At 38.5% G+C, this 23,264-nt stretch overlaps 1 protein-coding gene across 1 annotated transcript; it reads right to left on the bottom strand.

The window, feature by feature from the left end:
• Nucleotides 1-2,478: 2,478 nt before the first annotated feature.
• On the bottom strand, nucleotides 2,479-18,949 carry LOC139134791 (aminopeptidase N-like). Its single transcript, XM_070701852.1, has 17 exons — nucleotides 18,147-18,949; nucleotides 15,344-15,614; nucleotides 14,737-14,857; nucleotides 12,434-12,588; nucleotides 11,865-11,978; nucleotides 11,049-11,186; nucleotides 10,779-10,910; nucleotides 10,072-10,247; nucleotides 9,224-9,318; nucleotides 8,432-8,565; nucleotides 7,466-7,669; nucleotides 6,925-7,001; nucleotides 6,521-6,631; nucleotides 4,673-4,834; nucleotides 4,294-4,422; nucleotides 3,821-3,893; nucleotides 2,479-3,261 (listed from the first exon to the last, which is right to left on the bottom strand). Exons 1-17 carry the CDS (start codon nucleotides 18,797-18,799, stop codon nucleotides 3,094-3,096), a joined length of 2,913 nt encoding a protein of 970 aa, XP_070557953.1. The 5' UTR covers nucleotides 18,800-18,949; the 3' UTR covers nucleotides 2,479-3,093.
• Between the last annotated feature and the right edge of the window lie 4,315 nt (nucleotides 18,950-23,264).

Genomic DNA, 23,264 nt, shown 5'->3' with positions numbered 1-23,264 from the left:
ACGTAATGTCGATTTAATCTACAAATGTAATCTTATCTGCTTTTCTTCTTATATGACACCAAACGCTTTTGAGAAATTTGAATAATATGGAAACTCAATTATCCCAAATTAGTTCCAACTGTGTTTTATGAAAGAGTATTTAAAGAATCTTCATTAGTCTGCCATTGAAGAATCAGCAGTTAAAATCTATTAAGCTGCCCATTAAGTTGTAATTACGCAGGAACTCGCTGTTCTTGTTAGTTGATAGTATTACGATTTCCTTATGCACTACTCTGACAATTAAAGCCTTTCCTTTCCTTTCGACGTTGATTGACTTTGGTAAACAGAACTTCACACAGGTGGTTCGTATCACTTATCGGCAGGGCTTTATGTTCCTCTACTCAATCAAAAGAATTTGTTCTAGCCACGAAAAGTTTTTTTCCAGTTACCTTTCTAACAGTCTTTGAGGCTTGGTGTACCTTACAGTAAAAAAGACATTAGTATGATCATCTGCACCGATATGGAAACACGAAACTCTGATAAAGTTTAGAAAAAAACTTGTAATGCTCCCTTGGCAAGCAGGTACAGAACCGACCTCTAGTAAATATAAGAGTAGGTGGAAGTAGACCTATTTCAGCCCATTAGGGAAATAATGAATATAAATGGCTCGACATATATTACAAGTATTGCGCGAAAATAACCCTCTAAATTGTCATGGCTAACAATATCTCAAATTAGACGATATTTCAGCTAGTACACGCCTCGAGCAAGTAGAGCTCCCAAAACCAGTAAATTTGTAGACCGAAAATATATACAGAGAGCACCCGTTCACCAAGAGCCATTTCGTTTACAGCTCTTTCGGAATATTTCGAAATTGATTGACTTTGCATCGAACAAAACGAAGTCAGATCTATTTACCCATGATTGAACAACATCCGAATTGATATCTCCAAGGCGACTTAGGTGAACAGAAAATCTGAACAACAACGTACCTTAAAGTCTTTGCGTTATGTTTACACAAGTCCAAGTGACCTTGCGCACGATTCAATATTAAAGTTCAAATCCAATCTTCTAGCAGTATACAATGCAATTTCGTATCTGACAAAGTCAATGAGTTTTCAAATGCAGACATTTTGAAGATTAGAAATTGAAAGATCAGAATTCTGTGTAAGGTTAAAGCGTTAATAAGAAGGACATTTTATGACACGATCCTTGAGAATGATGGAACTATGAATCCAAAATGTCAGTGCTCGGTCAAACAGATCCTGTGTCCTTTATGATGTGATAGTGTTACATATTGAAAGAGGCATTACGACTCACTGAGAGTGTAAAATACTATCTAATCCGATGTCACAATTGTACATATTACATATTACATTATAATATGTGTATATCAGTATATTGATGGCGAATATATTAGGATCCGCTTTTCAAGACATGAAAATATCAGTGCTATAGTCGCGATACAGTTGAAATACGAGCAATCTCCAAATTATAGAAAATCAATATTTCGGGCAACAATTTCAATATAATGTTACGATTCGATAACGATAAACCGCTCAAGCAACTTGTTTTCCATTAAGTTATGACCAGTTCACTCGATATACGAAGTGCACTGGTAAAAATGTCGAGGTATATATACCAATCGCTGGGATTGTAAGACATTCTTGCTGAGGTGTACTCTATACTGTACGGTACATTAAATGCGGCAGTGCTGGCAAAACCTGCAACACTGGCATCAACTAACAACGTAGAGGTTTGTTCTTTCGTCTTTGATTAAATATTCACCGCTCGTGAGCAATGGACAATATATAAGAAAGATTTAAAGAAGCCTTTAGATGCGATTAAATTGTCAAGAGGTTGTACGGCATTTATTTTTGATTGCGGCAAGTTTAAATGAATACACATAATTCTGGCCATACTTCATGCAGTAGAGTACATAATAGACCTAATTGAAGCTTGTTTGAATTTAGCGTTGAAGGCTTTCTCGACGTTTATCTGCATGTTATATTTGGATCCCTGAACTCAATCAATTCCGTTGAATTCAGAAATCTCATAAACGAGTTTCATCTGAAACCTTATAAGAGCAGACAGCGCGTCGGTCGGGAAGATGAAGTAGCGTCTTTACTTCAAAGGTACTCACTTATGATATGCACTGTTTGATCGTCTCCGTAGAGTTTCATAACAGATCGCGGTTAACAGGTGAAGTGAAAACTCTTATTGATATCTCAAGCATAAGTTACTTCTTTTTGTCTCTAAAACCTGAATGAAGTGTGTTTTCACCCTTTACTTATCTCGCATATCATTTACGTTTTAACAGTAGTTTCATGGTTTAAAAGTTGCTTCACATAATAGAAAAAAAGAGGTCATTTTATAAGTAATATTTTAAATGCCAATCGCCAAATGTAATAATTTCCATAGATACAATACCAACCGTAACTGCAATAAAATTAACATAAACGTAACATTATCCACATATATGAAAAAAATCAGCCATAATTGTAATAAAACACAAACTTTAAAATTTTAATACCCCAGTAACTATAAATGACATACAAATCAACCATTGATGTAAGAATAGTTATCGTTAGTCTACCATTGAAGAAGCGGCAGTTAAACTCCGCTAAGCTGTTGGAAATCCGCCTTAATTAATTAGTGTGTAATTACATAGGTAGTCACTGTTCTTGTTAGTATTACGTAATCCTTTGCACAGTTCTGACAATTTAATTTAAAGTTTCGTGTTTTTCAGTTCCTTAGATGTTAACTGCATTTAGTAAACGTAACTTTAAGTTAAAGGGAGGTTTATATTTCTTGCCAATTTTGCTTTATTGTCATTTTGTCAATCAAAACAGCAGTGAAAGTTTTTTTTCCGTATGAGAACGTAAGAAAAGGTTAGTCTTCTTAATACACTAGGTCTTGTTATTATTAAAACGTACTGTTCTTTGACCGGTATGGAGTGATGGAAATTCGATAACAGGGCTTAGACAGCATCCACGTAGTCAGGGAATACCTGTATACGTCATACTTACAAATCATAGACAATAGAGAGTTGTCTTTGAACAAGTACTTTGAACTTGTAAACCGAATATATCGGATAAAGACTTAATAATTAAACTACAAAACAAGGCCTATTCTATCTGTTACGTCTGCTAACCACGTTTTAATACTGGCGTGGTTTCTATTCATCCAATCTATATTGGTTTCAATTGTTGTCTTGGCGCTATAAAAACCATCAGCGGCTACTTCAGGCATGTCGTTGTACTTCCGTCCAAACTGCAATAACTGAAAACACAGGACAAAGAAAGTTGTTAAAAACTGATACAGCAATGCCATGACGATGATCACATGAATACATGCTAAACAATTCTGAAGGTAAGTGGGGAAATAAATTGAATTGAAATAAGGGACTGAGTAGATACAACTAAGGGTTATGCTAATTTAGGGGAGGATCATTATTTTTCATCAGGGCATTGTCTGAAGTTCACGCAGTTGGTATATACACCACGGTACACAGTTATATCAAATTCAAACGAAACACCAAATATTCAAGGTTACTGTCAGACACGGATATTATTTTCTACTGCTCATAAACATCATGGCCTCCACTGGGATCTCTGCCACGTTACATTACATTACAGCTATGAAACAAGGTTTTAAAAAATGCAGACGACATTTTGTGACCAAGTACAGAGATTCAAATACATACTTGCCGTGAAAAGTGTTATTTAAATCATTTGATCTGGTAAAGAAACCGGCTATTCAACATTTCCAGGTCATTTGCGCGTTTACAACTGATGTTCTTTCTGTAATCGTTTTACTGAAAAAAAAACTTGAGACCTACTTGTTCCAAATCTTGTTCCGTGTTCATCCAAGGAGCAAAGTCCCAGACTATAGTGTAGGCAGTCACGTTGTACCTGTGGAAAAAAGTATGTGTATATCGTACATAGCCTGAGCGACTCAAACGGAACGAAGTTAGGACAATTTTAGAGACACTTGAACGGATGACACTTTTGTTTCATAGGTTCACAATTTTGACATCCGGGGAATTGTATCATACGAAGTCGCTAAAACACTCCGCAATGAAAACGACAACTCTCTCAAACGAAATTACCAGCAGCATGCAAAGTTCAAGCATCTGTCAGAGGAACCTTTCATAACTGAAAGAAGAAGAAAGTCGGTGAGATACATACAGCAAAGTATTTGTTTTGTTAATGCACACCTGTACACATTAAATAATGATATGCCGGTACAAATCGAAATGATCTCCTGGCTTCATGACTGACTAATCTTTTTCAATATTTCAGCTTGGCTTACCTTTCGAACAGGGAGTCAAAATTTGTAAGTGTAAACATCCATGCCATGTAGAATCCCTGGCTTGACTTATCTTTACAACTTGAAATAGCGGTGGCAGCGTCGTTGTTGTCATGGTACTCTTCCATATACCTACAGAAAGTGAAAAGTTCGGACGATTTATACACAGACACAAAAAAATCTACAAAGGTTGGATGAATCAGACAGACACGTACAGAGAGAAATCAAGTGAAACAGATTGACACAGAGACACAAAGGCTTGCAGAGTCAAGTAGATGCAAACGTAGATATAGACTTTCCAGCGCTGGGTGAATCAGGCAGACGAGCCAAGGGGATAGAAACAGGCTTATCCAAAAGCTTATTTAAGTACCAATATCTGTACCTTTGCAAAAGCCAGGAATCCTTGGTGCACCCTAGCGCGGATTCTAACAGACTGCGTTCACTGCTATTACTGTTGATTTGTTGATAGGCAAATTGCCATTCTTCCAATCCACCATTACGAATTGCAGCGCAATATGCTTCTTCCTTCACCTCTTCTGGAATTCTGGAATGTGAGGGGTTTCCTTGTTGTGACTGGAATGTAAATGATGTCATTCTCGAATATGGCGAAAGCCTGCCGTCTTGTGTGTAAATATAATGATTATATTACTGCGAAGACTGGGGAGGGACAGTGGTGTGAATAAAGGAAGAGATCCTCAAGAGATATTCAAATTTAAGACCTTGATCGCTCGAGAGCTAAACTGTACTTAGCTGCCCGAGTTTGAGAAATCCAGGTTGTATTTATCGACAGCCGCCAACACTTCATCATCAGACGTACTGCTTTTGCTACACTTCTTTCAAATGAAAAGAATCGAACCGCTGGTCTCGTTATTGTCGAAGGTCATTTGTCGCGAAGATTTAGCTCTTATGCACGGTCAACTTTCAAATGATTAGGGACTGGACATAAATTACAGGGGGAGGGTGGGCCGGTGTTTTTCGAAAAACCGCTGCATCAAAAATAGTGACCCTTCAAAAACTCATGCACAAAAATTAGTGACCCTCCCCCTTATCCGTGCATGAAAATAAGTGACCCTCCCCTGTTACTCAATACCCCCCCCCAAAAAAAAAACGCAATGTGTTCAAGACCTCCTTCTGACTTGCTATACTTTTGAAGTCCCCTCCCAAAAGGAAGGCAAAATGCGGCCGATATAACGCTTTGTCGAAAAAATATCAAATCATAAGTGTGTGATAATTCATGTAAATGTACTTTGCTTGAAGTGGCAGGTAAAAAGTGCATGCATGTACAAAAAATGTAATTTTTAGATTTCATCGATAATGTCCATTCACTATGCATGGCAGCCTATGATGAAACTATGAATATTTTTTTCCAATACAAAACTAGGTAAATCTGTGCATTTATGTACACCTAATTATTAGTATTAATGTTCATGATTAGACTAGAGTGGTTTCAAGTCAATGGTTGTGCAAGAAATTTGATTTTGAAATTTCACCGATTGTCCATTCACTATACATTGTAGGCTATGAGGAAACTACAAATAACTCGTAGGTTATCTGATCCTAAATTGTTATTAAAAAGTTGTTCGACCTGAAGCTTCCAGTTGTTATTGATGACATGATTTTGCACTATTCTGAATAGTTTCTATTCTGTCAATGTTCTCAAAAAATGAAAAATGTACATACAGCTTCATGAACATTTGACACCGACCTATACCCAATGGATTGTCAATGGGAGAATGATATTAAATAAGTGATCTCCCAAATTGTTATTGAAAGCGTCATTATAGGGGACAGTTTATATGTACAATAGAGGAGTTGGATAAGTAGAAATCATGACAACTTAAATCAATGTGGCTGCTTGGATCATCAATACATTGTTTATTATACCCTTAAACTTGCGGCCAAAGGGCGCGCCGAAAATGGAAACGACAGAAAATGAAAGTGCCAGGAGGCATTTTTTCTTTTTTCAGTATTCCATATTCTTTAATACGTGCACATGCAATTTCAGATTTGATGCATAAAAAAGGTGATCCTCCCCCATAGGCTTGCACAAAATTTTATGACCCTTCAAAAATGCTTGCGCGAAAAATGGCGACCCACCCCCAAAAAACACCGGCCCACCCCCCACCCCCCTGTAATTTGTGTCCAGTCCCTTAGATTTTATGATTGACATACAAGGGTATATTGATAACTTCAGACAAAACAGTGCTACCGTGTAATTGTTTTCACTCACGAATTGTTTTCTGGCGCTTGCATCCACGAATCAAACAGTTGTAAGGCATGGTCAACGCAGTCTTTGTGGTTGTAATTGCACGCAGTCTGTACAGCAATCTGTCGATGAAAACTGAAACAATGGGAAAGATGAAGTGAACGTTCACATAGCAGGCTAGTTCTCCGTTACCAAACTTCAGTAATTAGTAATATCTGCCTTCAATGCAAGTCGATAACAATGAAAAGCTTTGCGATATTACGAAGTGCTGTTACACGTTCAGTCTAGCTTTTAAAAAGAGGGCTTTTGCCTTCTTGCATTCATCCAGTATTATTGTAAACGTTTTAGTCCTTAATACTCATATATCAAGACGGGAGTGTTCGATGCGTGGATCGGTGAATAAGACAAAATAATGCATTTCTACTCACTAATCGAGAGCATAACTGTCTTCAAAATCCCACCCGAAAGTCTCGTAGGTCGGGGACACCAAATATCGCCAATAGTTCTGGGAAGAAACGCAACAAATCAAAGTTAAGACACGCCAAAGTGTATCTGGAATTGGTGAGCTAAAATATCATTTCAGTCAAACAAACACACTTTTAGAGTGAACTAGCATTTATTATTATACTTGTTTATTTCGGACTACATTCGTCCATATAAATTACACAACGGAAATACAGATACTGTGATACAAAAATACAACTGGTGTTGGATATACAATCCATATATAAATTCATTCACTAACCACGAAAGATCGACTTTCTCCACCGGTTACGCAAGTCCGAACTGTAAAACAGCATTTGAAAAACGTGCCGAAAAAAACTACAAAATTAACGCTGTTACAGATGATCGGAACTCATCAATTGTCTGTTACAAAATTTAAAGATCCTCCAAAAATCAAAATAAATAATGTCTGACTCGAACGACAAACAATATTATTAACAGGTGTATTATTACAAATGCTTTTACCTCATGCATTCCGTATTCAGCGGTTCTCAGTAACATTTGATCTGTATAGGGCAAAGCTTTTACAGCAAGCTCCCAAGCTATATACTCCTCCTCGTTTCGTAGGTATTCAGATATCTTGAACGCGTTGATGTGATCTGTGTGCATCGCCCTCGACACAGTAAATGCATCGTCCAGTAACGATGCCCTTGTTTGTGATGTAAAAACCTGTAAGGTGAATAGTCTCATTATTGTTTTTTTTAACTTTCTTAATCCTGTAAGTAAAGAATTTACGCTCTCGCCAATGGTAACAACGTAAATTCTTGTTGTTCACATTCTTTCGAACGAAAATATAACATTTACTTTTGACTATTTTATACAGAGCGATGACATTGACCCAACCAGCTGGGGCAGACGCGACAAGTAGTAGAGGGATTTTTTACACGCAGAGAGGTATTTACACGTAATAGACGCGTTCTTGTATCTGTGCTAACGTGTGAACTTTGCGGTTCAGCTGTGCATTCTTGGATGATTTTGCGAGAGTGAAGAGTTAATGAAACTAATTCGGGCAGTGAGAATAATTCGGTTGTTTTCGGGATTCTGTCGACAGGTTGAAAATGTGGCGAAGAGATCGCAGTGGGAACTTTATAATATTGAGCGGGTAGAGTTTTTTAAGTGCGTGTGAGGGGAAGCAAGGAGATTGCTGGCTGGAATTTGAGAAGAGAGAAAAACGTGTGAGAGGAAGGGGGATTTTCAAATCGTAGTGAGGTATCAATAGGTCTAATAATCATTATCGTCATTAAAAAATCATCATTATAGTTATGATCACCACCATCGTTATCGCCACCATACCATCGTCGTCGTCGTCGTCGTCGTCTTCATCATCATCATCATCATCATCATCATATCAAAAGTGGTGTATTACGATATAACGGAAGTACATGTATTCTCTGCCGTCGACATAAAATTCAAGAGATTAATCTAACTCACGTGATGGTTCGTTTTTAGCTGTGCAGCCAGTTTATTCCAATTATCATCATCATACGTCACACGATACATTCCCGTCTTGTTGATATTCACAAGAATCCAAGACTCTTTGCTCACTTCACTCAGATCGATTTCGGCTGAAGCAAAAGAAATAGTCAAATAAAAGATTAAGATGGGGTCCCATCCGAGGGACAATTGAACAATTGTTGTCACTTTAAAAATAGTCATACAATCAATATCTACATCATTGTCAATCTTAACAGAAACGTACAATAAGAGGTACACTCGGAACATTACACCAGTATATTTATTACTCGTATGTTTTAGCCTAGAAAGTGTCAACTAACTTTACCCATACCAGGCTAGTTCAATCTCTGGCTTTCAAGTCAAAGTAATTGCAGTTATGTTTTTGCCAATGTCTTAAGTAACTTTTAGCATATACATGTATCCACAATTACTAACTCTTGTATATTAATATTTTCATAATCTGGAACTTTCTTTCCCCCCCCCAAGCACACAATAAAGATAATGCTAAAATGACTGGCCCAGGAATTTTTGTGACGTTTTGTTACCGTTTTGGACATGGAAAGACCAACAAGCAAGCTTCTGTAAAACGAAACCTCAACTCAATGTTGATGCTTGGATAGATTAGCCTTTGGCTATCGGAATGTTCACGTCGCCTGCAAGCTTTTACAGTGAAAACGTTTCTGACAGTAATACTGAAGTATCAACACAGATATGTTTCACTTTAACGTTTGGAATGTCTCTTCTTCTACTCTCTCAGTTCATACATACCTGAATCACGGTTCATCCATATTTTGTGAGGGTTAGTCTGTCCTTCCTGCCAATCGTCTTGATTTGTATATGTCACAGGAATGTACCATTTGTATCTGTCAAAATCATATGTAGTGAACGTAATAAATATTTCAGTAACTGGACTTTCAATATACTATTACACATATTAACTGGCCAGGAGAGTAACAGCACACGTTTGTTGTCCAAGGGCATGAGTCGACCCAAAACCAATATGTTTCAAGCAGACGTAGGCTGAGGGTATCAGATTGTTTTTGGCGACTCTCAGGCCCGAGAGAAAACAAACTTATGCTGTACTTGAATATGGCCAGTCAAGATGTGTTGTGTGACACCTCATCAAATTTTCTCGCCAAAAAAATATCGAGAAGCTATCATCACTTCTCTCAGTTGCAGACGACACCATCGTCTTCTTTATGCGTTCTAGAATGTGCGCTTGCGTAGACGGCGCTTTCAAACTTCCACAGTGAAGTTGTTCCAAACTGTTAACAGGTTAACAGTTTTGGAAACTGTTGACCGACAACTTGCTCTTTGCACGTGGCAGCGTGACCATAAACTAACGAATCACAGCAGAGAGTTTGGCAGAGAAGCGTTACAAAGGTGAACTATTTTTTCATGAAAGTTGTATCTGCACCATGGATCAAGTTTAATTTTCTTAGCACAGTTTTTACAGTAGGCCCCTCCATCTCTCAAAATTGCAATGATTGTTGTTTTTGTACGCCTTGTTTAGCATATGCTCGGAATACTTTGATTTCAACATGGAGGGTAAGAGCGAAATTCTTACATATCAGCGTATCTTTCAATAGTGCTACCTTAATACAGTTATCACTTACTCTAAATTAGGCCACTGGTCCGTGTGGTTGTCGTTTGGATCGCTGAAAAAGCGTTCCTGAGAAAGAACAGCTACGTCTGACGTTGATCGGGTGACGGTTACGATTGGATGACCTGGTTGCAGCGTCCACGTATCCATTGCGAGTTTGACGTTAGTGTCTCCACGGCCACGGTCAGCCTACTCCGAAACAATAAGAAAAAAATCTGAAAACATCAGGAAATATCTCGGGGATAAAGATTTTTCATCAATCATGCTAACATCTTTGAATACTTGCAGAAAGTTTGAAGAATAATTCTCGACTATGGTCAACGTGTGTGTGATATAATACGATGCATAAACTATTATACACTATGCAAACTTTGTATAAAACTTTGTTCATATATTATGTAAAACAAATTGCACATTCGAATGAAGAGTTTTCGAAATAATTCTTGCTACCTTAATCGACTTAAATAGACCTTCTCTGCCTAGGTGTCTTGCAATGTGGTAAATAGTCAACATTCAATCATAAATACAGTCACAACAGCCATGAATCTGTGAGTAATGACGACACAACCGGTTATTTTTCCTTCATTAAAAAGAGTTTAATTCCTCTAGTCTATTCATTATGATAACAATGTTTATTATCTTCTGTACTGCATTGATTTTCTTGCCAACTTTAGGAAGCCTCCGCTCATTTGATATTCACATTTTATCTTTTAAACTTACTCTGGTCAGTGCATCCCATAAGTCATCAGTCACGACATTTTCATATTTGTGGATTTCTAGGTATTCCTTGATGCCATTTTTTATGACATCGCTGTCGAGAAAGGCGTACAGTTGACGGACGATGCAGCCTCCCTGTAAAATGAAAAATGTATCAGCGAGGAAGTGATAACACTAGAGTCATCAATATCGTATGTTGGTTGATGTACAGATAAAAATCATTGACGAGAAAGCAACTTTCAGCACATACAGATTTCAGAAATAATGGGTTACCTTAGAGTATGACATAGAGTCAAACATCAAGTTTACTTCAATTAGCCAGCCAGTTTCTCTGATGAGTGGTTTTGAAGTGCTTGAAACGGCGTCGCTCTCTAGCGCGCCAGACATAGCTCCTCTCAGAAACCAATCCCACTGTAAAACAAAAAAGGGTCAATATTATCATTTAGTAAGCGTTCAGTCAACATTTCGTTGCAAAACGAACAGGTAAAGACAGCTCTGCTAGGTGGCGTTTTTAGCGGTAGCATTGTCCTGCAAAATGTTATGCCGCCACGATTGTGCACATAAATAAAACGTTTCTCTGGACAAGTTGAAAGTTCTATAGATTAGCCTAGCGATGACAATGCATCACTTTACACAACTGTAATGAAAGTTTACACTTCTATCATATCGCATATGTTACCCACGTAGCATGCTGACCTAAAATAAAATGATATTCAAATGTTTGTCGGATCGGATGTTCATTATTTCAAGATGTATTGAAATATGACCTACATTTGACCTGGAAGAGTGTTTAAAAATTTTGATGTACTTCATAAAATGATACCGGTATCAGTATTCTTACGTTAAGTGTAAACGGAGTTTTAAAATCACAAAGGAAAGGACTTCACGTGTGCGTGTGTAATCACTTGTAGCCGAGGTGTACTCAGACGATAAATTTCTTTCCTCCTGTAAGGTGTCGCAAAAAATGTACCTCTACGGACTTTTGATGTACAAACAAAACGTTTTTTTCCTACGGAAAGTGTTGCCTGGTCGAACCTAGCCAAGACACCTTGCATTTGTCTATAACTATACAAAAAATGTGTCACTTACAGTTCTCCACTCGGGTTCTACCACGTCTGCTCCTATGTACTCTCCAAAGGTTGCGAATCCTTCATTGAGCCAAAGATGGTCCCACCATTGCATTGTCACTTGATTACCAAACCACTGCCAATATAGAAGTGAATACGAAAGTACCCTTAAGCGAAACTATTGATATCATGATATGTATCCCTTTGCGTGGTAAATTTTGGATCCCTCAGTTTGTCGGTTGAAGCACGATTTCTTACAGGTGTCGAGTAGATCAACTGAGTCAGGTATAGGACCACCAATGTTGAATCAAGGAAACTGTGCCAAACATTGCCTCCCCCTCCTCTAAATCGTCGTTTTGTGATCCAAGTTCAACCAAACGTGAGATTCTTTGAAAACTTAAACAAGATATTTCTGAGCAACCGTCAACAAAATCTGTGTCAAGTTTATTTTGATTGACATGAGTCCATGAAACACTCGTTGTTTACTTTACCGTTGATTTCTAGCAATATTGAACAGTCAGCCATAGCGTATACTCAAGAGTTATCGTGAACCACCTAACAGTATATTATCAAAAGACTATTATCTCTTACCATATGAGCAAGTTCGTGGGCCACATACGAGGCAACAATTCCACGTCTTGACGGCGCGTGTATCGTCGGGTCGTACAACATAGCTGATTCCCGATAAAGTACCAAACCCCAATTTTCCATTGCTCCGGCACTAAACTGTGGTATGGCAGCCATGTCTTGGGCATTCGGAAAGAACAATACATGTACATGTTATCTCTCTTATTAAGATTTTTCAAATTAAAAAATTGAATTAAAGACTTTATTTTCCATTAAATTTAAACATGTAGTGGCTACAGAGTCCCACCACATGTATACGATCCAACTATTACGACTGACATTGAATCAACACAACACAACACAACACAACACAACACAACACAACACAACACAGCACAACACAACACAACACAACACAACACACACACAACACACACAACACAACACAACACAACACAACACAACACAGCACAGCACAGCACAACACAACACAACACAACACAACACAACACAACACAACACAACACAACACAACACAACACAACACAACACAACACAACACAACACAACACAACACAACACAACACAACACAACACAGAAATCGCCGATGGAAGAAAGAACCTTTTTATTGGAATGTTTATACAAGGGGAACCTTGAGTCGTGGATCTAAATATAGTGTTTCGAACTGAAAGTGCAGCGGGTGTGATTGATCCTTAAAACTTTGAATGGCTTTTCATGAGCTGCAACTTTTTCGCATTATTTTCATGGGTTTATATTTAGATTATAATTAGTTCATAGAAATGTTCTTACTCAGAGATGTTTACTTAAGTATAATTATCCGATGAGTGGAACTGTATGGGGAGGATTCAGTAAGACAAATAATAAACGGGTGCCGCACCCGAATATGGCCGTCTCCATACAGCTACATGATAAACAGCGTAAATGGTGTATGTACACATTTTAATCTTTACAAATACAACTAAACATGGTGAAACCCACTGAAAGGACGGGAAAGGGATTCACTCCACCTTGACAAAAATTTCTCCAGTTTTTACATAATATGGCAGGATTTTGAAAAATGGCGGGAAATTTATAAATGAACAAAAATCAGTTCAATTTCTTGCCTATTCTGCCACAAGCAAACGTTGTTGAGGCATAGTTAATGGCAATATCGTTCAATTTGCAGATTGCAATTATATACATGAGGTAATTGGAGGTACCTTGAGGGTGGACAAATTTCTCAGAGTTGCAGCTCTTGGACCTTTAATAGAGTGCAGAAAGTTGTTTGTGCTTTGAATCAACAATCCTTCCGGCCAGGATGACGGCCCGCGTCAACTTTGTTCATATTACCATACCAGGATACAATGTTGAATATAAAGACCCCGGGATCAAGATACTCTCAATCAGTGAATGATACACCGATGTTAAAATATCCATGCCGTCATTAAAATTATCCTTGGCACATGAAGGATAAGGTAAAGATGCTTCTGTTCTTTTTTAAAACATTTTGTACATTATCCAAAATACTGAAAAATAAGAACTTCCTCAGTTTCCTCGCTGTTTATGGTGCGAGACAGACAACGTGACGCGTCTTGTTTCCGCCCCAAACTCTCCTATCATGTACATCTCCTTCGTTTTCCGAACATACGATGCGAGGAAACTTATCTAAAAGCAGAGGATAGTTTGGTATTGGCGTAAAGATAATATTCAGCGAGTGAAATTTCATCTTTAAACGGGGCAACCAGCACCATATCATCTTATATTTGGTTAAATAACAATAGCGTTGTTTCACACAAGTTCGGAAAAAAGGAAAGGGTTGAATATAAGACATTCATTCATGTTTATCGTTTTAACATCTAGTCGATAAGTACAACTTATAGTGGACGCAGTTTACGCAGTCTACACTGAGCGAATGAACGCTGTGAGATAAAAGGATGATATCACAGGGACCACAAAATTCTTTCCAGATGAAAAGTAAGCTGGTATTTGTTGGTATTGTTTTGCAAGGTCTATCGTCATAAAGTAACAAGTCTACAAGGTAATGGTTATTTCCAGTCCTATATCTATATTCATTGCTATTTCTACCGTCATTTAAATGCTAACGGGTGGCAGTGCTTCCTTCAAAAATCACGAATGACCACTATTAATTTCAAGTGACTAAAATTCGACTGCTGAGGCTCGTAAATTTTTATGCGTGACAAATCTTGCGAATAGGTTGTCGTAATCTACAAGCACACAGATTTATGTCACACTCGGACGCGACAGACTACCAGGGGCTGCAAAGCGCCGCCATGCGGCAAGTTAGGAAATACTTAGTAAGTCTTACCCATCTTTGTAAGCTGGTAAGGTTGATCCAATATATCGGCAAATGATGTTAACATTTCGGCGCCTGCATACATGGAATAATTGGCGGAATGGATGTATTCTGGCTGTGCCCAAACTCGTAACTGTACATTGAACATGATGGAGAATGGTGTATTAAGAATGCACAGTCGAATACAGGTATAGTTGTAGTGTGTTAATGAATAAAGTACGCGTTGGCCTAATTCACATCCGAAATTTAGAATTGTTTTGTACATTGGTTTCAACAGTCAACTATATCAAAATCAAATTTTCATGTTTCTATTTTTATTGCGTCAACTTAGGCGTGGTGTGATTATTTCAAAAAGATTACAAATAGAAACAGACAAAAAGGATGCTATGCAACGGTAGTTAAACAGGTGTCATGGAAAAAACCTGATCACAAAGCTTCGTTTGAAGGACAGGAACATGTGGCAAGGATTACCATCACAGTTATTCTTAGGTAGTTTTGTGATGGGAGCTGAGAAACAACGAAGTCGATAACAACTCACTTAACTGTTCTATCCACTAAATGATATATTGTATTCATATATTGAATTCATATCATCAAGAAATTTATATGCGCAACATACCAAAATGCCCTTAGTTGTGTACATTTCTAACGTTTCGAAGTCGCTGACGAGAAATGCCACCAAGTATACAGACATGACAACGCTGGTATTGAAGTGAGTTTCCGTCCATGTCCCGTCACTAATTTGTCTGATTTCTTCCATGTTAGACAGTGCCGTTCGAGATGGTCTGTGGATTAGGACGACGTCGAAAGTTGCTTTCAAGTGTGGCTCATCAAAACACGGGAAGGCTTTACGAGCAGCGGCTGACTGGAATTGCGTTGTCGCCAACCATCTGAAAAAATCAATTGAAAGTAGTAATCGTTACACTCTGGGATAATCACCGTCTTGTAGTAATGCTGTAAGTTTCATTGCAATACGAGTGGAATATTTGTCATGGGCAACAGTAGTGTCCCATTTCGTACACAAGTAGGAAATGAAATGGTAGACTTCTGTGTTGTAATGTCATTTTTTATTCTTTCTCTCAACTACAGTTTCTTATTTCACTCCCCTTCGGGAGTAGAAAAAAACACTTGCAATTGACACATAAAAAACAGTGAAAAACTCTGACAGGTACTGGTTCTTTAAAGGCACAGTCGCGTATTCAAAGTCAATGTTACGTGCAGTGAATTAGCTCAGCGGAAGTTACAGCTCCAAATTTCCATACAGCATGAATAAAATAAAAGATATTGGCCGTGATCTTTTTGAATTTACGCACCTGCATCGACGGCACGTCTCTTTCGAAAGTCAATATAGAAACGGTAAATTGAAAGAGTTGTCAAGGACAGCCAACAAAACCTTTCTCAAACTAAATGTTCGCAACCGTAAGAGCATTTTTTCTCTCACATATGACAATTCTTTATCATAGAGGGGAATTTATTCAGTGGATAGCTTGGGAGAGGCCTTGCGGGCAGGGGGAAGATTCTGTAGTTTTCGAAGGTTTTCCGAAGGGGCAAGCTTACGTGACTGTGTTGCAGAGAGCACGCTGAATAGCTTCTGAAGTAAGCTCAAGAATCTATGTTGTGAAGAGGAAGGGAGGAGGCTTTTTAGATGGGGAGAGGGTAAACGGGAGTTTTCTGGCTGGGAATAAGATTGGAACACCAGTTGGCGATAGGGGAAATTTCTGTCGTCGTAGCGAAAGAACGGTTGCGGAGAACATTCACTTTACTTCACTTCAAACTTTATTTTTTTCCAAAATATCTATGTTTACATGCCATATACTCTGTGTCTACATTTTCCTGAAGTAAAGTGTCTGGCTGCCTCTGTAACACATAAAGCGTTGGTTTGCTACCTACTCCTTTATTGACATATTTAAAGCATGGTATCTGCTACATGTCAGTCAAACAAATCAATATGCGTCGCCGTCTTGACTTTATAGTGAGCAAGCGGCCATTTATTAGTGTTTCAGGTGTTTTAAGATATTGCCTTATAACTGGCCCAGGACGCTGAGGTTTCTGTCGCAGCTCAATGACCGATAGTCGACAAGAATTCTTTTCTCCACAAATCACCACAACAGAGAATGATCAGTAAGTGTAAATGTTTAAAGTACCCCGGACAACTTATGTAGGGGTTGTTACACAGCGATAACAGAGCAGTAATGGAGACTGAGATGGACTATTGCGGCACCATGGTAACCATTGCGACTCGGAGATGCGCTTTACTGCCAAAGGGAATTTTCTTATCGGTGTAAATGCTTTGTTCATACGCCGACGATACAAATAGCAAACTCAAAGTAACTGAGCTTTGTAGAGTACGCCATTTATACAAATCATATGATTCTCAACAACTTCAGTAATATGCAACATAAAAATGCAACTTAAACAGCACCCACGAAGGTAAAACTTGCAGCGTATGCACCTTTTATGGCCACAGAATCAAGGTAAATGCATTAAAGGCTATATAGAATCTGTGAAAAAAAAAAACGTGTAACTTTCCTTTGCTGGCCTTTAATGAACAACAAAGTCGAGCAGTGTTGCAACACAAATCAGGATTTTTAACGTTGGATACTGCATGTAAGTAGGCCATGGTTCGTAGTTAGGGCTATAGCTGTAAGATGATAGTCACTGAGCAGTTATAAATTTTCGACGTTATATGCCGTAAGTTCATGACAACGGCTTTCCCTCGGCCTCAAGTTGGTTTTAGATATTAAAAACCTGCATGTTCCTTTGACGTCTAATCAACGCGTCAATGTGTATACAATGGATCTCACCGTTATCAGACTAGATTAAATCTTCTAACACTGGAACGCTGTTAATCAGACGAACTGAAAGCCAGTGTATATCATACAAGTGACAGTCGCCTTGTATAGATGAAGATGTGTTTTCAAACATGGTTTATTTAATTACTACAGAATTGAAATAGTGACTTCCTAAGTATCAATGAAATCGTAGAAAATGTTCATACTTCTTCAATTAACTTAAATGTTTCTTGAACTTCGAAAAAGGTCACTTGCAGTCAAATGACCCATGTATCATGAATCATTAACCGGTGTCTTACACGAAATCGTGTAGGGCCCTAGGAGGACCATGGCTGTGTCTTGTTTCATGTAATAACTTATTTGTGCATTACCTGTGTTTCAATTATCCAAACATTTAAAAAGTACTCACTCCTAATGACAAAATAAAGATATAAACAATCGGAAATGACGTAAGCCATGCTGTAATAGAAAGTAAGGCGTGCATTGAAGTAAACTCTCATGAGACCAGATTTACAAAGTGGAAACTATTGGTCGGTAAAACGTTATCAGCCAATACTGTGCACTACTGGTGTCACAGGATAATACGTAACCATTGCCTAGCCTAGCAATATTACTGTTGAAAAGTCCTACCTTCTCTCGACGCCTGTGTCTGTCTGCACATCGTAGTAACTTCTATAGAATCCGTTTAATATAGTGTCTCCAAGATATCCAATAAAGGAAATTTTTAACAAGTATTCGTTGTTTTCTTCCAGGAGTTCATCTGTTTGAATAGTGAGGAATTCGTATTGGTCTTCTGAACTGATATTGACTACTGTCAAAGTTTGACCGCTGCTCACCTTGGTCACCGTGACAGAGTTGTGGTCAACGTCAATCATTCGATGGTGGAGTGTTATGGTCTTGGTGGCTTTTCTGCAACGAAGTGTTATGTTCACTTGACCATCATACTCAAACCGCCTCGCACCATCCGCCACGTCCAGATAAACTTGAAGTTTTAGCCAGTAGTTGATAGGAATAATGGTGTCAGGCAGTCTGCCATCGTATTGTCCCAAATCAGGCGGATCGGATGAGTCTTCTGGTATCGGAGGCAGACCATTGTCCTCATTATCTTCCAAATCGGCACATGTACCGCGATCGGGTACAAAGTAGAACAAACAGGCGACCCCGACAAGCACCAATATGAACGAAAGACAGATAATGTAAGCTGTACTCTTTTTCACAAAGAAACCACTTTTGTGCTTTTTCAACGATTCAGCATCGTTTTGAGATGCTTTGCCGTAGGTCATACTGGGCGGCCAATGTTTACGGCTATGTTACCTCTCCTATATAATTATCGCAGTGAAGCAAGTCGACAGCCAAGAAGAGATTGGGCACTTGTAAATCACGGCAACGCTGACAGCGATGCGCTTTGGTGGGCTGTTCGTGTTTAGACAAGACTTCTGATGCACGAGGCATGTACGTGTAAAGGTCGACTACTATCTACATTGGTGAAATACTTCACATTTGTGCAAGGCCGCGTCCAAAATCGCATTTACCGTGGGGGCAGGGGATCTGAGCGGAAAGTGGAACAATAGGATGCCCAGGAATGTTTGAGAAACTGTTTGGAGTGACGGAAGCAGACCAGAAGAAAGGCAGATTTCACGTTGTATACAGTTCAAAACGTTACAAAGTTACGACTAAAAACAATATAGAAATGTAATCCAGACTTGCTGGAATTACTTGCTGCATCTAATAGCAATCTCAGGTACACAGACCAAACAGTCTGTTGATTCAAAAAAATATGTCTGCGAAGTTCGAACTTCTTAACAAACATGGCAATATGAAGCAGCTTAGTCCGATGTTTGTATTTCAGAACTCTGTCAGATAGATCAGTTTGCCTACGTTTAATAGAATAACAATCCTTAGCTTGTTGAGTTACCGGTAGGAAATGTTTTCTAAAGAGTTGTGATAATTAACCAGGGTTGTCAGTGTACCTAGTGAACACATAAGTCATCACACAGGATATTAGCATAAACATTTACAAATTGAATATCAAAAAGTCGGGCGCTTTCGGAGATGTTCTTAAATGGTGAAATCAAGCTAAAAACCGCTTATTATATTAGGAAGACCATTTTTGCAGATATTAATGGGGTCCTCCGAAACGATGACGAAACTTAGTATGAAATCATTTCAAAGTTGCGTGGCGAGATAATATGACAGACGACCGTGTACTATGAGAGATATCTAGTTTTTAGGCTACACCTAGTGCTTTGCAGGGAAACTGTAAACTATATGAACCAATCGTGGACCTGGTAACATTTTGAAAAAGAAAAAAAGTTTAACATGTAAATACATCAATGTCTTCAAGTATTTTCTGACCGTATCACCCAAATTGCGACGAAGACTTCAATTGTATTGAAAACTAAAACTAAAGCCACATGATGGTACAGACTAGTAGAACCATGGCACAAACGATGGCATATAAAATACATTGTTAAAAGAAACGAGGGATTCTATTTCTGATGGGAGACACTGACGTGTTTACATGTTACGCTTTCCTTTTTCTTCACTATAGAAGAATTGTTCACAGAGAAATATGTTCATCAGTGACGAAGCTGAACAACGTATGGACTCACGTCACTGATATGAAGACGTACTAGGGTACAGAAAAATTCAATAAAGACGAATGGGAAAATATTAACAGTATAATCCCATTGTGCTAAGCCTTTTCCATCGTGAATGTATGGTTGTACACGGGTGTGTGGAAGTTAGACCTAACAAATTAAAAGTCAACTGTTTTCATTCATGTGGGTCGGTATATCTAAATTGCAATGCATGTATTGCACCCTTTTTTGCAAAAATGTCAGTCTACCCCTCCTAATTTTGTCCACGTCCACTACCTTCCCGACAATCAACTTTATACTACTTCAAATACTGGCATGGGGAAACCAAACATGTTTAGTCCTTTGGACGTGGCTAAATCAGGCACATAAAAAGGTTAACTCTTTCTTTTCTCGGACCAGAATCAAATTGACTAGCTCTTATCACGTGTGTACCAGATAAGTCACCGGGATAGCATACATACTCATACGTACTGTTGCAGCTACTTCAAGAGAAATATATCACTATCTAGTTTGTTACCTAGGTTACCTAGATTGAAAGATGCGTCTTCGCCAACTCCAACCTTAACTATACGACTGAATCTTGTAGTCTAGGTAATACCCTGAGGTTTGGGAGCCGTCATTATTTACGGCCTGGGGTGTCGGAGGAATCAGAGGGGGTCACTAAAAAAAGAAAGCTACAAGTGGGTTGCTAAAAATGTAGAGAAGGGGGAGTTCGTCAATTTTTGGTGCGAAATAAATTGAAACACCCCTCAGATTGCACCATTGTACACATCAATTTTTCAAAATGTTCGATGCGATAGGGGCACACCCCTCACTCGTGCTCTCCCCTTGGATTGTTCTAAGTTTTAGAAGTAAAACAACGAATTTAAGACACCTCTCAAATAGCACCAGACTGCATCGTCGCACACATCAATCTCTCAAAATTTTCCACGCAAAATCCGGATTCGAACACCCTCTCTGACACATTTCCCGTCAGCCTCTCGTGTGTCCTCCCCTGTATTTTAAAATTCTGCCCAGTTATATATCCTACTGGAAACCTTGTCATGATACCCATCCAAATTAAACATGGTTGGATACTGGTTATAGCATGAGCTTTTATATCTATATTTTGTTGTGACTTTGAATTTCATTTTGTTTGTTTCGTCTTTTTCAACCGTCATTAGATAACCGATGACAATCTAGCAGCATGGGCCTACACAAGGATTTGAAAGGTCTTTACTGTATTTTTGTAAATTTTACAAACTATTATATTGATATTTTACCTTTTTAAGTATTGGCGGTTAGTCAATTTTTTTGTATTAGGGAGGGGTTACTCAAATTCATCATGGTTGGCAGGGGGTTACTCGAAATTTCAGAGTTTCCAATGAAATTCATATAACCCTCAGGCCGTAAATAATGACGGCTCCCTTATCTCTAAAGCTGTAGGGTAAAGTCTGCTGGCAGTCTTCATTAAAACAGGCTTACAAGTCATGAATTAGTTTTCGGTAAGCCTACACCGTGTTCATCTGGTCATTCAAAATATTACAATAACCTGATACTTTAAGACATGTATGTCTTTTTAAAGACCGAAAATAAATTATATTAGGCGGGCTGGTGACCGGTCGCTGTTATTTCATATATGAGATAGGACGGAAGTCACTATTGGTGAAAAGTAAACATTTTATGTCAACTTGGAACACGATCTTTACTGGCACTTTGCCAAAATTGTATCTTTCCGTCTTCTCTTCTCAACATCACCATCAACATCACAATCATTATCACCATCGCCATCATGATCATCACCGTAGTCGTCGCCGCCGTCATCATCATCATCATCATTATCATCGTCGTCGTCATCGTAATTGTCGTCGTCGCTATCAACATCGCCATCATCGCCATCACTGCAATCGACATTGTCACCACCAACACCACAACTACTATTAGTATCGTTATCTCGAATATATTATCTTATCATATCTTGAAGACGTTATCTGTGGTTTTATGAGACGCGCAGTGTGGCTGGTTCACCTTTCGTAATGACACTGACATTCTGGTGCCTTTTGAATTTGTTTTACTCCACGAACCAAAACTTTGACAGTAGATATACCCATCAGTAATTTTTTCCTGAGTGGGGCAATTGTACTGTTATCTTCTTCTATTCAAAATCCAAATATCAAGTCCCTATTCCGCACGATGTTCTGGTACATCTTTACGTTTTGTTGTTTTCTTTGGTTGCCTTCGTCTTTTGTCTTTGATAAGCAAACAAATGCAGTAGTTTAACTTGCCTACTGTAATGGTCCAGACAATTCTTTGAGATTTTTTCAGTTCTCATACTTCAGTGTTTTACCAAAAAAAGATTAGTTAGCCCTAATGAGTTTAAAATTTTACGGAGCATTTCTTTTTCTCAGTTTTTCAAAACTCAAGAAAAGAAACCACTATTCGCACCCCTGTCATCTGTGTCCAGTCCCTTAGATTGTAATTGTAGTTTAAATGTCAAGAAGCTTTGCGAAGGGCATGACCTCTGTTTAATAGACAAAGTGTGGAATTCTCGAAGGAATAAATTTATGATGTATGAAGATTAACTTGAAAGTAGTCCCAGCTATGTACCATTTACCTAATCGAACCCAGGCACTTTACTGCATAGTCGTGTGAACCAACGATTACACCACTGTCGGCAAAAGCGGCCAATGATAAAGTGGTATCGGTCACACGGATTTATAGTTCCTATCAGTGAGCATTCTTGAAGGATATACTAGCGATACGTGACTCTTATATATCGCGAATGAAGTAATTGCCTGTGATATTGGGCGTGTTAACACTTCACTTGTATAAGGTTTTGCTCCATTTAATGAGGCATGCATTTGGAGTCAACGATCGCCAATACCATTTGCGTGAAGTCGTTGTACTTTAACACATATACGCAAAATCAACATTTATACAACTCGCTGTCTGCAACGACGTTCATCGTCCCGAACAACTCCCGCCAACCACAAACCTTGCTTGCTGATTCGAGTCTTCGCGGTAAAAATATGTCATCGCGCAACGTACGATTTTTTTAAAGTTTATCGTCAGAAGCGACGATGTATGCTACCCAAGACCATAGTGTTGCAGACAAAGACATGGTCGCTCTCCAAAAAAAAATTCGAATTTATTTCATAGATGAACAAAG

Source organism: Ptychodera flava, chromosome 6 (genome assembly GCF_041260155.1).
Source record: "Ptychodera flava strain L36383 chromosome 6, AS_Pfla_20210202, whole genome shotgun sequence".
Classification (NCBI taxonomy): Eukaryota; Metazoa; Hemichordata; class Enteropneusta; family Ptychoderidae; genus Ptychodera; species Ptychodera flava.
Note: the sequence above shows the minus strand (reverse complement) of the source record. Positions and strands in the feature narration are given on the sequence as shown.

Bases quoted from the DNA above. Each gene is read 5' to 3' on its own strand.
- LOC139134791 (XM_070701852.1), bottom strand. From the start codon at position 18,799: ATGACCTACGGCAAAGCATCTCAAAACGATGCTGAATCGTTGAAAAAG. The intron at 15,615-18,146 runs GTAGGACTTTTC...TGATTTTTTCAG, and splicing joins GACACAGGCGTCGAGAGAAG to ATGGTTGGCGACAACGCAAT. The intron at 7,670-8,431 runs GTGAGTTAGATT...TTCACCTTACAG, and splicing joins AGCTAAAAACGAACCATCAC to GTTTTTACATCACAAACAAG.